Source organism: Tribolium castaneum, chromosome 11, assembly GCF_031307605.1.
Source record: "Tribolium castaneum strain GA2 chromosome 11, icTriCast1.1, whole genome shotgun sequence".
Taxonomy (NCBI): Eukaryota; Metazoa; Arthropoda; class Insecta; order Coleoptera; family Tenebrionidae; genus Tribolium; species Tribolium castaneum.
This window is the reverse complement of record NC_087404.1, coordinates 1,180,018-1,194,482: the sequence shown is the minus strand read 5'-3', so window position 1 is coordinate 1,194,482 and position 14,465 is coordinate 1,180,018. Positions and strand designations below refer to the sequence as shown.

At 36.7% G+C, this 14,465-nt stretch overlaps 2 protein-coding genes across 5 annotated transcripts; one reads left to right on the top strand and one right to left on the bottom strand.

Annotated features, from left to right (window-relative positions):
- Positions 1-10,521: 10,521 nt before the first annotated feature.
- LOC107398902 (uncharacterized) lies at positions 10,522-12,880 on the top strand. 4 transcript variants are annotated; one of them, XM_064359589.1, is made up of 5 exons: positions 10,522-11,169; positions 11,222-11,354; positions 11,416-11,607; positions 11,661-12,304; positions 12,368-12,880. In XM_064359589.1, the coding sequence occupies exons 1-5, from the start codon at positions 10,830-10,832 to the stop codon at positions 12,799-12,801; spliced, it is 1,743 nt and encodes a 580-aa protein (XP_064215659.1). In that variant the 5' UTR covers positions 10,522-10,829; the 3' UTR covers positions 12,802-12,880. The 4 variants fall into 4 exon arrangements, 1 of the variants encoding a protein (XP_064215659.1); XR_010335736.1 differs by having other exon boundaries at positions 10,522-10,733; positions 10,792-11,354; positions 11,661-12,880; XR_010335737.1 differs by having other exon boundaries at positions 11,225-11,354; positions 11,661-12,880.
- Positions 12,825-14,221, bottom strand: LOC135267314 (uncharacterized). Its single transcript, XM_064359590.1, has 3 exons — positions 14,030-14,221; positions 13,270-13,979; positions 12,825-13,205 (listed from the first exon to the last, which is right to left on the bottom strand). Exons 1-3 carry the CDS (start codon positions 14,084-14,086, stop codon positions 12,842-12,844), a joined length of 1,131 nt encoding a protein of 376 aa, XP_064215660.1. The 5' UTR covers positions 14,087-14,221; the 3' UTR covers positions 12,825-12,841.
- Positions 14,222-14,465: the final 244 nt, after the last annotated feature.

The following is a 14,465-nucleotide window of genomic DNA, read 5'->3' as shown; positions in this document are numbered from 1 at the left end:
TTTTTAAAGTCAGAATATGCAACTGCATCTGTTATTTGACCAACTGTTTTACAAAAATACGTAGCGCACTTTGAATGATTACCAAAAATATGTGCAGGTCCATTTAAAATATCATTTTTTAGGTTTTCTGCTTTTTGATCGAAAGTACAGTTTTCGTTTTTTCTGTATTTTATCGCTGAAACAATTGCGCTACAAGCTACAAGCTACACTCCGCGAGACTTGATTTACTTGGAAATTCCGTTTTAGAACCCTTTCGTTGTTTTTTCCAAAAATTACGCATTATTTGTTTTCGACTTTTTCTTTTATTTTGAAAAACTTAGTTTACTATTATTACCCATAATTTTAAATATACAAAGATTTCAACTATTTACAAGTGATATAATAAGAAATTAGGAAATACACTTACCAACCAGCAGTCGCAACAAATAATTAAATAAAAAGAAATAGATAAAATTGATATTCTGCAAAGTAACAAATTAAAAACTACAAATACCACTGTTTAAAAATTACCACTTATTACAAAACACTGTGGGGCAAGAAAGTGACCAGCACTCTGCAAAGACTCAAAGAGTAAAGAAGTTGTAGAACTATATGTTTTGATTATATATAAGTACCAACCACCACCCTAAACCCTCCACTAAATACAAGTCTTATGACTCATGAGCTTATGAAAAACTTTCTAAACTTTCTAATAAACATTTTTGTTTACATGTGATTTCAGTTTCAGGTACCCGATCTTTAGCAATGTTTACTTATATTTTAAAGAAATACACAAAATTTATATAATGTAAGAGTAACGCAGCTATATCTTCGCAAGCTAGTTATAGAAAAATTGTATAAATTTAATAAAAAAACGAGAAATAATTCCTAAATTCTAAAATAATACATAATTATAAAAGTATCATTTATTTTACTAGGCGTAACGTAAACAAATTATATCCCTAAGACTGGATCTTACAATCTCTCGATACGTTATTTGTACTATAATTATTACTGGGTATAGTTACAATAAATTTTTACAACAATGTATTTTTCAGAATTTATTACCTGGATAAAATTATCAGACGAAAAAGCGGGTTTAAAGAAGTTTTCATCATTTTAATGAGATATTCCTAGTAACTTCTTTAAAGTTAAACTGTTTTCTGAAAGAACAATAATGTTTCACCAATTAATTTTTTTATTTTATATTTTTTCAATGCAAGTGATCCAATTAGAAATGCACATGACACATAATATAGCGAACAGAATTCGGTTAATTAAAACATAAAACCCAATAAATAAATCGTGTAATGGTGTATTATTTTTTACAAAACTATGCTAGTATTTTATTATTCTTTAGTATCAAATTTTTTTAACAAAATAAAAAACGTATTTTTCACTGTATGTTGCTTGAATCTCTGAAATAAGAGAAACTATCGTGGGCGATAGTGGAATTCAGTTTGTTTACATTATTTGCATTTTATGAGAAGGGACAAGACACCCCGAGGCGAAGGTCGGATGCCTATCCGATGATTGACAGCTGTCACTGAAAACAGGTCTAAAAAAAGTATGCAACTTGTAGTACACCAATTCTCAACAATCGCTTCGGTACCCTGAAGCCTTAACCACCACAACATACAAGAATATAGAATTATGGACATCTCTGATGCCGCTCAAGTTGTACATCTGAAGGCCAATAAACGCTTTTTCGCAGCTATTCTTGTTTTTAACAAGAAATTTGATGTGCTTGCCTTCAATCATCTGTGCACATCGCTATCGAAATAACGACGTCGGGGTTTACGTTTTACGCCATCTCTGCATACTTTCCTCCAGGCGAAGATCATACAGACACGCTGCAACACCTAGGCCATGTAATTACAACAATCAAACATAAGCCACTTCTCACTGCAGCCGATATCAATGCCAAATCACCGTTATGGTACTCCCGTACTACAGACACGTGTGGTGAAGACATTGAATCATTTATTGCTGACCAAGATTTATTTATAAGTAATACACCACATACGCTGACAACCTACAGTAGCAATCACGGTGAGTCTAATATTGATATCACTCTGACATCAGACGCAATGCTCCCGCATCTTAAAGACTGGGACGTTCTTGATAATATTATTCAAAGCGATCATCGATTTATTTCGTATAGCATCAATCGCGATAAGAAGGAACAGCCTGCTAACTTTAAAAACTATCATCTGAAAAATATAGATCTTCCTAGATTAATTATTGAAGCACAAAGATCTTTGGCCCACATTGAGAGTAACACGAAACCAACTTTGACCAATCTTGAATACAGAGCTACTTTGCTAACACAGAAAATTCAAAACATTTGTGACAGAATGCTAAAAATTAAACAACCCAAATGTAGGCCAATCCCCTGGTGGTCCCAAAAAATTTCAAAACTGCAAAAACAAGTCCGCATTGCAAGAAGAAAGATATTCGGTTGCAATCGAGAGAAGTAAATGGAAATCTTGGCAGCAGTTTGTCCAGAAGGATATGCAAACAAATCCGTGGGGTCTTACTTATACGCTATCTGCTAAAAAGCTTAAAGTTAAATCTGTTCCATCATCGGTAATCAACAAGGCTGGCACAGTAACAAATAGTATGACAGAAACATTAAAGGCAATTCTTGAAACATTAGTCCCTGATGACGATTGCAGAACTGACACCAATTACCATAAACGTGCACGAGTCCACAGTGTCATTCGACAAGGCAGTCAAGCGAGGATTCCACACCTTACGAAGGATAACATCTTTGCAGCTGTTTTTGAACAAAACGGGAAAAAGGCTCCTGAGCCTGACCATATACCTGGCAAAGTCATTCACCTGATCTATCCCATTTTTGAGGACTATTTTCTGCGCATATTCGATGATTGCTTTACTCTCGGCTACTTTCCAAGAATCTGGAAGGTGGAAAATCTCATCACCATACCCAAGTCAACAACTTCAGATCCGACCCATCCCAAATCTTATAGGCCAATAACATTACTTCCCGTACTTGGCAAAATCTTGGAAAGATTCATAAGGAAACAGTTTCATTTAAAAATACCTAAGAGAAAACTGCATTGCCCCATTCAATATGGGTTTAGACAGAGCAAGTCGACAACTGATGCCATTTTAAAAGTTACGAATGCCATTAAGGATTCGTCTTCCAAATACTTTGTGGCAATTTTCATTGATATAGTTGGAGCATTTGACAACCTATGGTGGCCCCGTATAATTTTACGATTAGTGCACATAAACATTTCACGGCAACTTATCTCGCTTATCAGAAGCTATTTGCAAGATCAATGGATTTCATACTCATCTGGCTTTTATAAAGCAGTAAAGCGTTTAAGTAAAGGTTGTCCACAAGGATCTGTTCTAGGTCCACTTCTCTGGAATTTAAATATGGATTATCTCCTAGAGTCCCAACTGCCGCAAGGATGCACTTTTACTGCATATGCAGTATATGTGTCTACTAATTGAAGGTAATTCCAGAATAGAACTGGGATCTAGAGGAAACGAGGCTCTAAATATCATAAGTAACTGGGCTCAAAAGTCGAAACTTCAGGTTTCTCCTAACAAAATCTGTTTTGTACTTCTTAAAGGGCGATGTAAACGTATGCCAATCTTCAAAATCAATAAAACTTCGATTAAAGCTAAAGATTCAAATCAGTATCTGGGTGTGACCTTAGCTGAAAGATGCTCTTTTATTCCGCATGTTAAAAACGTGACAGACAGAGCTAAAAATCTGTTTCATTCTCTGTGCAGGTACTCGAGAACTAATTGGGGAACTTTACCTAATGCCATGGCAACCATCTACCAGAAAGCTGTAATCCCGATCGTATCCTATGCAATAATGGTATGGGGCAACGATGTGTCGCTATCTCTCAATGCCAGAAAGCTTAAGAGTCTTTATGGATATTGCTGCCAAGCGATAGTTGGGTGCTATTCCACAGTTATTCTATTCCAGTTATGCTATTCCAGAGATGCTGCTGGTGTCTTCGCAGCGCAACCACCGTTAACCATAGTGCTATCTGAGATATTCGCAAGACAAAACCTGAGAAGATTCCCCACTACCACACACTTGGGTGTGGTGGTGGCAGAAGACGAACATCCTGGCAAGAGAGCAATGAAGCAACATCTCCCTGCGATCACCATACAAGCCTGGCAAGAGGAGTGGAACGCAAGTGAAAGAGGCAGAATCACACATTAATTTATTTGTAATGTTATCTGGAATTACAAACATTTAAGTAGTACCCAACTACAAGTAATTACTGGTCATGGAAATTTTCGCTCCCATCTGCACAGAATTGGCAAAGAGGATAGCGATGCATGCTCGAACTGTCAACAAACAGACGATCCGATCCACGGCATCTATCAATGTACTCTCTACGAGAAAGAAAGGAATGAATTGAAGCAACACCTACCAAACTGGCCCCTACCTGCTAGCGCAATACTCCGAAATCTACAACAGGAATACCTGTACCTGTTATAACCATTCACCGTCGTTCTCGACATACAAACGGAAACCAGAGTTATTTTAATAACTTATATTTTAGGGTAGAATTATACATTTTTGTTAGCTAATTAAGTTAGCTGGTTAAAATATTATTTTTCCTGTAATTGAGGTACTTAAGGCATTTCTTAAGAGGAGGTTTACGGTACTCCTCCAGCATAAATCATGACTTGTATTTTTTTGAGCAATAAACAATAAATGTACCCTTCGGGGTTTGAATTTAAATTGAATTGAATTGTCCCTACCCACTATCTAGCGAAACCACTGCCTAGGGAACGGGCTTGGAACAATTAGCGGGGAAAGAAGACTCTGTTGAGCTTGACGACTCTAGTCTGGCATTGTAAGGAGGCATGAGATGTGTAGTATAAGTGGGAGATAGTAACATTGACGGTGAAATTCATCGTTTCTTTATTTATTCGGTGAGGCGGAACGCGTCCGTCGTTCGCTCACGAGCGGCGACTGTAAATGGGGCTCCACGATTCACTCGACATTTATGAGGGCAGTATGGAAGAGGGCCCATGACCGTCCTGTCCACCCCTAACCCTACAAGCTGCTGCATCCGCTCTACGCCGACCACCTGTGATCCGGAGGAAACTACACCGAAGTGACAGTTGTTCTATAACAACATAATATTATCTATCCTATTCTTTTATGTATATTTATCTATTTATTATATTGTCACTAGTATCTATGATGCTATGTAAAGCGCTGTGTGCTACATGTCTTGAATAAAGATTTTAGTAGTCAAATGCTTCGTCATCTAATTAGTGACGCACATGAATGGATTAACGAGAATCCCGTTGTCCCTACCCACGGCGTGGAGGTGGTGCAAATGGAAGTATACGGAAACAGTAAGAGACATGTGTAAGTGTTGCATGTGATATTAGGGATTTTTGTGTGGCGTCCGTGTATTGTAGGTATGGTTGTGAGCTGCAACCCTATTTGGAATGGATGGAAAAAATTAGGAACAAATGCGTGGATGTGCCTCTTATGATTAGAATAATTGACGCCAATGCTGTCTCCCCTGTGGCATAGCAAGGTCCCAAGACGGGAGGGAGGGTACAAGGTATTTCTGAGTGAACAATTGAAGGAATTTGTGGCCCAGGAGGAATTCTTGGTTTTAAACCAGCCATGTCAGCTATGGGTACTGTGATGATCGCGGTATTTATAATTTAATCTATTAATTAGCGCAAATTATTAGAAGTTATTTAAAAATTTGAGCTCCCTTACAACACCGTTTAATTTCAACAAATTTAATTCAACTTATTTAGCATTAAAAGCATGTTAGCATTAAAATGTTTAGAAATTATCGTTCCCACGAGAATTTTCCAAGAACCGTAAAATCGTTACAACTCACCAGATTGGGTGGTCAAAAAGCCATGTGTTTAACAAGTGGATATGCAAAGATAAGGGAGTTGGCGACGGCCTGACGGTGCAGTCCAGGCGTTCAGCTAATTCAATAGTTTTCTCACAAAATAATAATTAATTTAGGTTTGCTCAAATAGCCAAAATTTAGTGATGAAACTGTAAAGAAATCCAAGACTTTTGCTGAGCGAATAACAAGTTACGGTTAGAAAGAAGTAAATTCATTAGTCATTTTAAATCACCAAAAATGATCAGTAAATAACTCGAGAAAGAGAGAGAGAAAAATTAAGTAAGTTTCATTTTATTTAAAATAGAATTTTAATAACATTGGCCCGAATTCTTATCTCATCATTAAGGATGTGATTAGCTAAATACGCTATTAAACTAAACATAAAACGATATAGATTTATGTAAATCTAATGCTGTAGAAACAGATGCAGACGTTGCCATGGAAGTTAGAGACGTTATTAAATTTAATAATGGGATAAGAATTCGGGCCATTGTCTTGCAAATATTGAGATTTTATGCAGTGTTCTTCAATCAGCAAATAAAACTTAGAAATTCATGACATTTTGTAATTATTAACAAATGGCCTTAAAAAAACTTCAAAAACGAATTGGTCGGTTAGAATGCAAGTCTGTTAAATAGATCATAAAAGCCAAAACGACGCTGGTCAACTGTTGCTTATATCGGGGGTGTTGACGAAATCGTTACAGAACAGAGCTTTTAGAAGAATATCAAATTACATGCACACATGTGCATTCCTTTAAAAGAAATTACAGAGTAATTAACGATATCTTTGTCATATCAAAATCAGATAACAAAACCAGTAGTTTAGAAAGACACGGCAAATTTTTCTGAACATTTTGATGTAAAATTTAACCCTATATTTACGTCGCAGCGGTCGTATAAATCATTTTATTTAACAAAATTATTGTAAGCAAATATTGCATGACACGATTGCTGCTCCATTACTAATATAATTCTAAGAGGAAAGTAGACAAGAAAATCCCTAAGGAAATTCGGGAAAAACGCGAAAATGTTAAAATAGTACCGGTGAAGTACTGGGAGCGACATCTAACAAAGGGTAGTACGACCAAAATTGCAGTTTCCTCACGGGGTTCTTCCATATATTTTCTGTATTATTTAAACAAACAAAATTTGTTGTCACACAACATTTACTCCATTGAGTTCCGAAAACAACTTCAGACCCAATTTTGGAGTTTAATTGCTCTTTCAGGATATTTGGGGTAATTCCATACTGTTATTGTATTGTATTCATTTTAGATCAACGATTACCGAATTAATGTTTAATAATAATGAAATTGCCAATCGGAAAACACCCCAAATGTTAAATTAGTAATTAAATGCCAAGACATCATAAGAGTCAAATTTGCTTATTCCGCACATGTGGAAATTACTTAACAAGGGTAGGGGGGTAAGCGAGTTAGCGTAGCTTACGCAAGATTAGGCCTTGGTTTTGAGGGGGATTCGATTTTTGACTTCCTTCTGAGTTAGTCGATTTCGAGCTGCTTTTAAATTTTTATAAATTTAAGCATAGTTTTCCTTTACCGTCTAGTGTTCATAAACTTAAATAAGTGAATTTAATCCTAATTTTTAAATAAATAAATTTAAGTTTTTTTTAATTAAGTGCTAGAGTTAAGTGGTTAGTGGGATAAGTTTAAAAACAAATCTTATTAGTGTTAGTTCAATTAACTAACTCGTGCTGCAAGCCGTAACTCCTGAGGAACAACTAACGACGCCTAAGTTTGGAGGATTCAAATTTTCTAGGTAGGCCTTCAAAAGGGTTAATTAATTTTTATTCATTTAATATTATAATATTAAATCATTTAAGTCATTTCAAAATGGTGATCATTATCATTCATTTCATACATTTTCTCGTAACCACAAAGTTACTGATCATCGAAAATTCCGAAAAGACCAGTTATTATTTAAATTCCTGTGCTTCGTACTACGTCAGTTATATAAATTTTAAATAAATCGTTTTCAACTTAAAATAACTCGCAACAAAGAATTCCTTTTTTTCAATTCAACCATCACACCTTTAAATTACAATATTAAAAGATCTTTATCTTCTTTGCTTCAAACTTATAAATCTGTTACGACAAATTTGAGTGAAATGGCATCAAACAAATATTCAACCACAACCAAAATCTAAACCCAAAACCCACGGTGCTATTCAAACTGTTGTACACAGATAATTTAAGGTTGCATAGACCCAAATCTTACGAAATAGAAGGATTTGTTGCTAGTTAAGGATAGGTTTAGAGTAGAACGATTTCTCTTCCGCAACGCGTTAGGCGATAAAGCAAAAGAGTGTTTCTCTTTTGTGCAAAAATCAGAAATTACAGGCTCGTGAGTTGGCCAGCTTCATGGGAAGGGTCGTAGTCCCCGGGGACGCTCTTCCCCAACTTTAATAAGGTCTAAAACACGGTGGCAGGTCGTAGTTTCCGCCCGTTGTACTTAGAATGGAAGTTGTAATTCCCGTCCCAACGGGTACTTCCACGTACTTGCAGGCTACTACGGACGATCGAGCAGACATAATCATCCGTGGTTATCTGTAATAAACTGATATCGTGAAATGACAAAGTTCTGAACAAGTCTTTGTCAAAGCTCGTGTACGTGAAACCCGTAGAGAGAAATTACTTCTACATTTATTCAGACTGATTTGTGAAAGCTTGTGTGTCCGGGTTGTGTTCGGAATTCAGTCTAAGTGTTGATCACCTGACTTTTACCGGAGACGGAATTTCGGCACTAGGGCGCAAAATTCAATGCGATGCACGTATCAAAGATGCCGCGAGCATGTTATAATCCGCCTTTGGTACAAGTAATTTAGAAACGCGTTGTTAATTGCCTGGATCATATGAGTTCGAACAATACCGTCTGAAACGTAGGTTAAATTTGGACATTATCGAATTAAATTAATTCATGTTAAATATCAAAGTCATATCAAGAAAACTCTTTCGTATCACTCAGCAACTTCGAAACTATTTACTTGGTTAATTCCAAACGAATTGTGGTTACGACTCTGAGGTACGTTTTGACGACATTACAATACAAACACAAATAACAATTGGCCAAATTTGATCGAACATTCAAAACCATTGATTATTGTAATCCATTCAACAGAATGTTTATTTTTCTTGTAATAAATAACTTTGGAGGAAACTTGTGGTTTAAATTTCTTCTCCCATGAGTTTTGACACTACTTTGAATCCGGACTTGTGTTATGGAAAAATTCTGAACCCTTTCGGAAAGGAATTAAAATCAAAATCTCTATTAACACTATAGGGGTGATATCGGATGCCAAATAGACACAACGTAGGTAAGGGAAAGAAACCTTTTGGAAATTAATTAACTAGACGAGGTAAATAATTTTGAGAACCAAAAGTAAAATTCAAGATTAATTAAATAAATAAGTTGTAAATAATTTAAATATCAAGCAACCATCAATCACGGTCTCACTACAGTACCTTAAAGACCGATGGCAATAAGGCTCGGAAAAGATGGCAGCAGGCCCGTAAGCGGGTAGGTGATGAAGCCACTTACGATGACCTCCACAGACTCTCCACACTTTATAAAAAAAAAGATTAAAGAAACTAAGTTCCAGAAATGGAAAGAGCTAGTTAGTTCGAGTGGCGGTAACGATTCATGGGGAGAGGTCTATAAAATCTGCAAGAGGGACACTAGTGAAAGGGCGTTGTCGGTCGTTCGAAAGGACGGCGCTCTGACAAAATCGTGGGTGGAAACGGTCGAGGATCTTCTGAACAAATTGTTTTACCAGTTGATGTTGAAGTTGAAGACCATGGAGAGAGTAGAGCAGAGAGACCCAAGATAATTGAGGAGTGAGAAGTGAATGCAAGTGTGCAGAGAATGAATGGGAAAAAATCCCCTGGAATGGATGAAAAAACAACGGAAATGGCTAAAGCTGCGTGGAAATATCTGAAAGAACAATTGATTGAGCTGTACAATGAATGTGTGACAATAGAGTATTTCCCGGTGAGATGGAAGGAGCCGAGAGTTGTGCTATTGCTGAAAGGGTTAGATAAGGATAGGGCGCTTCACATCATACAGGGCTATATGCGTCCTGCCTGTTCTTTGGAAGGTCCTAGAAAGGATCATGGTTGAAAGGTTGCATATTAAGATTGAATGTATGAGTTAGGGTAGGCAGTATGGGTTTAAGAAAGGTAAGGGAACGGAAGATGCATAGATGAAGGTTAAAATTTTGTTGAGTGGAAAGAAGTATGTTATGGGTATATTTGTGGATTTTAAGGGTGCCTTTGACAATCTGAGATGGAATGTGGTACTGCAACGAATAAAAGAGGTTGGCTGTTATGAGTTTGGGTTATAAAAGACCTATTTTTGCGATAGGAAAGTATGTGCAGCTGGTCGAAGAGGTGAGGTATGGAAGCAAGTATGGAAGGGCTGCCATCAAGGGTCTATTTGTGGACCATCGATGTGGAATATGATGATGAACTGCTGAATGACAAAAAATCTCAATGTGAAAGTGATTGCTTATGCGGATGATGTCATGTGTTTAATAGAGGGGATGAATAGAGTGGAAATTGAAAAGAAAGGGACCAAAGTGAATGGAGTAATTGAAAGACGGAGTCGCAAATTAGGTCTGGAAGTTTTAGACGCGCTATCAGTGTGACGTAGACATTTGAGGTAGGTCAGCACCTTAAAGCTAAACAATCGCCATTTTCAATGCTTTTCTTATGGGCATTTAAAAGTTTTTCGTATTTCTTTAATGCTAGAAGTGTAGGAACATTACTTTTACAGAGAAATGATAGCTATGAAAAATGCAATGTCGTTTCTTAAAGATTTTAGCAACTGAGCTAATATTTCTGTAAGTTGAACACATAAATCCTTTTCTAACCTAACTTTTTTCAAACTTCAAAATTCAGTTTTTCTTAATTTGGACATCATATTGATGTAAATTATTATGTGGCCTTTTAAAACTGAGGGAAAAATGGTTTGCCACACTAATGACATTGGATTTCTTCTGAATGACGAATTCATGGGGTGCAACCGGCGCAACCCCAATAAACGGGTTGTTTTCTGTCCCCCTCCCCCATCACGAGGGATGAATAGCAGGTATACGAGGGTAGAGGGTTCAGGCACATACATGGTTGAAAGTAGTACGGGTTGTGAGTTCTGTGCTTCTTTCGTGAGTGTCTTTTGTTATCGTGTTTTTTCCGATCGTTCTCCATATCTTCGTGTTCTTGAATTTTTAAAATTCTGTTTTTCCAAGACATTATCTCATTTTTGTGGTACATCATTAGGTATGATTTGTGAATAATATTTTGTTGCGATACTTTGATAGTTCATGTGTAGTAGGTTTTTACATCACAACTATGGGAATGTGTTGGGCTCCAGATTGCAAACACTATAGTACTCGCGATAAATGCCATTTTTTTAGTTTTCCTAAGTCGGGAAAAGAACGAGCACTATGGAAAAAATTGTTGAGGTAATTTTTAATAGATGTTTTGATATTAATTTTTAATTGCTTGTTTCATTGTTAAATGTAGAAGAGATGTAGAACCCGGACCAGGAGCCTACGTTTGCAGCTGCCATTTTCGGGATGGAAGAAAGGAAAATGGTCCTGAATTATTTTTGCACAATATCGCAAAAAGAGCCTATTTTCAAGTGGAATCTCCAGAAAAAAAAAAGATGAAAAAACAAGGACTCCCTTCTTGTTCTAGTTCCGCTGAATCATTAAGGTAAAAAGTGAATCCTAGTTTTAAATTGATTTACAATTTGATCATTTGAATAGTGTTGATATACCGGAAGAAACAGTACCATCGACAATGAATTTAGAGGAAGTGCCATCGACGTCTACAGCCGTAGTTGCAGCACCAGCAGATATAATTCAAGATGCTCCGTTAGAATCTATGGGTGTGCAAGCACCCTTGGTGTCACATGCGGCTCTTGAAGCAGAAATGTATTTTCTCAAAAAGGAAAATGCTGAACTTAAAGCAAAAATACAATATCTGACAGTACGATTTTGCTATGAAAATGTTCAAGGAAATGACAAACTCATTGTTTTATATACCGGTCTTCCCAATAGCCAGATTTTCGAAGCATTGTTTCACTTAATCGAAAAGTTGGACATAAAATATTACCACAAATGGACAGTCCAAAAGTTAACTAGAATTGACCAACTCTTTTTAACCCTAGTAAAATTACGACTCAATTTCCCTCAACTTGATTTGGCGCAACGCTTTGGGGTTGCCCAAAGCACAGTTTCTAATATTATTTTAACATTTGTCCATGTAATATATGAAATTTTATATAAACAGTTTATGACGACAATGCCTTCGCGCGAAAAAAATAAATCTTGCTTGCCAACATGTTTTAGCAATTTTACTAATTGTAGAGCAGTTCTAGATTGTACCGAAATTTTCACTGTGGTATCACGTAAGTCTATGTCAACACAGAAATTAACATATAGTACTTACAAACATCATAATACTTTCAAAGGGCTAATTGGAGTTGCACCCAATGGTGTCATCACATTTGTAAGTGATTTATACGTGGGATCAACTTCTGATCAAAAAGTTGTTTTAAATTGTGGAATAATCGACATGTTAAAAACTGGAGATATGATTTTAGCCGATAAGGGATTTTTGATCCAAAATATTCTGCCACCAGGGGTCACTTTGAATATTCCACCTTTTTTATCAAATGTCCAATTTACACCAGAGCAAGTTAAGTGTACCGAAAATATTGCACGTGCAAGAATACACGTCGAAAGGGCAATACGCCGATTAAAATGTTATCATATTTTAAATTTTTTGCCAGAGTCTTTGTGCCACTATGGAGATATTGTTTTTAAAGCGACTGCCGCTTTAACAAACCTCCAATTTCCATTAATTAAAGAGGTAGCAGAATTGTTTCAGGATTGTGATGATTAAAATAATGTAAAATAAAAACCATCTATTTATATACAGTTTATTATTGTGAAATAAAGGAAATATATTGGTCAAGATAAAATTCTTTTAAAATATTGATATTTTCTGACCACCCCGGATCTTTTTCAATTTGAAATATCTCTGTGCACTTTGGTGTCCACACGACAAAGTAGCAGATACTTCGACCAGTGATGTGCATTTGCCCCTGTACTTGGTGGTAATAATTGTGATTGCTGTTAAGATTAATGTCCTCATTTTCATCCCTCCAATAAAAATATTTTTTATCCTTCAGGGCTTCAGACAAACTGTCAGTGTCCCTATATTTATATGGGCATTTAATTTCGAGAATCCCATCTTCTTCCACTAATCCATCAGGACTTGCTCCCAAAAAGCCTGATTCTTCCAACCTACAAAAAAAAGTAATATTACATTATTCATCTAAGTTATACGTGTTAATTATTTTCGACCTACCAAAATCCCGTCTCTTGGACTTTAAGATTCGTCGCTTCTTCAAATTCTCTGAGCGCTGTCTTCTCGTGGGTCTTACCCCACTGCACAGCAGCAACCCTGTCAAGCGAATAGCCTTCCGCCAAATTTTTAAATAAAGAGGGTGGGAATCTTCGTCTACTGCAAGCAGATAGTACCATGCCAAACCTGCTGGCCGTTAAACGATGTTTCCTTGCTACATGCCAATTTTCGTTAACATGTTGGCCCCGAGTGCACGCCTCAACCAGTTTAATGCGTGCCTCATCTATTCTGCACTTCTCCAAAAGAAACTTTTGTTTGTCTATGGCCTGCACGTATTCTAAGCTTTGTAGAATTTCTTCGATATCTGCAATAATTTTTCTGGCTTCTTCACTTGCTTCTGGTCTTAGGAGCCAAGTGAAGCCCACCACATTCGTGACGCCTATTTCGGCACGGAACTGAATAATTTCGTCCTCAGTAGAGGACCTAGACAGTGCCGTATAGTTTGATAATTTCGGCTTGTAAACATCAGCTAACTTAATGACTTCTGTTTGTGGTGTTGTTTTTGATGGGGCACTCCACTGACACTCAATGTCAGTAGCACTTACATTATAATGAGCATAATATAATGCTGCAGCCATATGATGGCAAGCCACGTTGCCCCTTGGGCAGGTACAATGTGCCGTCTTAACCCCTTCTTCTAGGTCATATGAAATCTAAAACACACTTTGTAGAAGAAATGTCTAACAGTTAAATAAATACAAACCTCCACAGTATAATTTAGCTTTTTCATGCTCGGTAGAACTTCTGCAGAAATTCTCATCGGTTGTACTGTGCCATCAAACCTAAATTTGGTGACGTGACCGCTGGTAAAAGCATTTTCTCCCCGAACTAAAAAGCGATTACCGTCCCCAAAAAATTTCGCAATAAAGTGAAACTTAGAAGTTCTTTTTCTTCCTCAAATGACTCAAAAGATCATCTAAACGAAAATGTCCCTGAAACTACACCGGATGCTTTGGAGTATATTGCAGGCTATTTAGCTAAAAAATATAAGAAAACAAATCCTTCTCTAGGCGACTATACGGTTAATACTCAGCCATCAGACCATAGTTATAACTTACCTACTTGGGTTGAACAATTATCTTACGGCGGTCTTGTAAAACCAAAACAAGCTTGGGTTGAGAATATTACGAAGTGGAACA

What these genes read in the sequence shown, in the direction of transcription:
- LOC107398902 (XM_064359589.1), top strand. Translation starts at nt 10,830, where the DNA reads ATGTGGCCTTTTAAAACTGAGGGAAAAATGGTTTGCCACACTAATGAC. An exon ending in CTATGGAAAAAATTGTTGAG is followed by an intron (nt 11,355 to 11,415) that starts GTAATTTTTAAT and finishes TGTTAAATGTAG; the next exon opens with AAGAGATGTAGAACCCGGAC. An exon ending in AATTTTCACTGTGGTATCAC is followed by an intron (nt 12,305 to 12,367) that starts GTAAGTCTATGT and finishes ATACTTTCAAAG; the next exon opens with GGCTAATTGGAGTTGCACCC.
- LOC135267314 (XM_064359590.1), bottom strand. Translation starts at nt 14,086, where the DNA reads ATGAGAATTTCTGCAGAAGTTCTACCGAGCATGAAAAAGCTAAATTAT. An exon ending in AGCTAAATTATACTGTGGAG is followed by an intron (nt 13,980 to 14,029) that starts GTTTGTATTTAT and finishes AGTGTGTTTTAG; the next exon opens with ATTTCATATGACCTAGAAGA. An exon ending in GTCCAAGAGACGGGATTTTG is followed by an intron (nt 13,206 to 13,269) that starts GTAGGTCGAAAA and finishes TTTTTTTTGTAG; the next exon opens with GTTGGAAGAATCAGGCTTTT.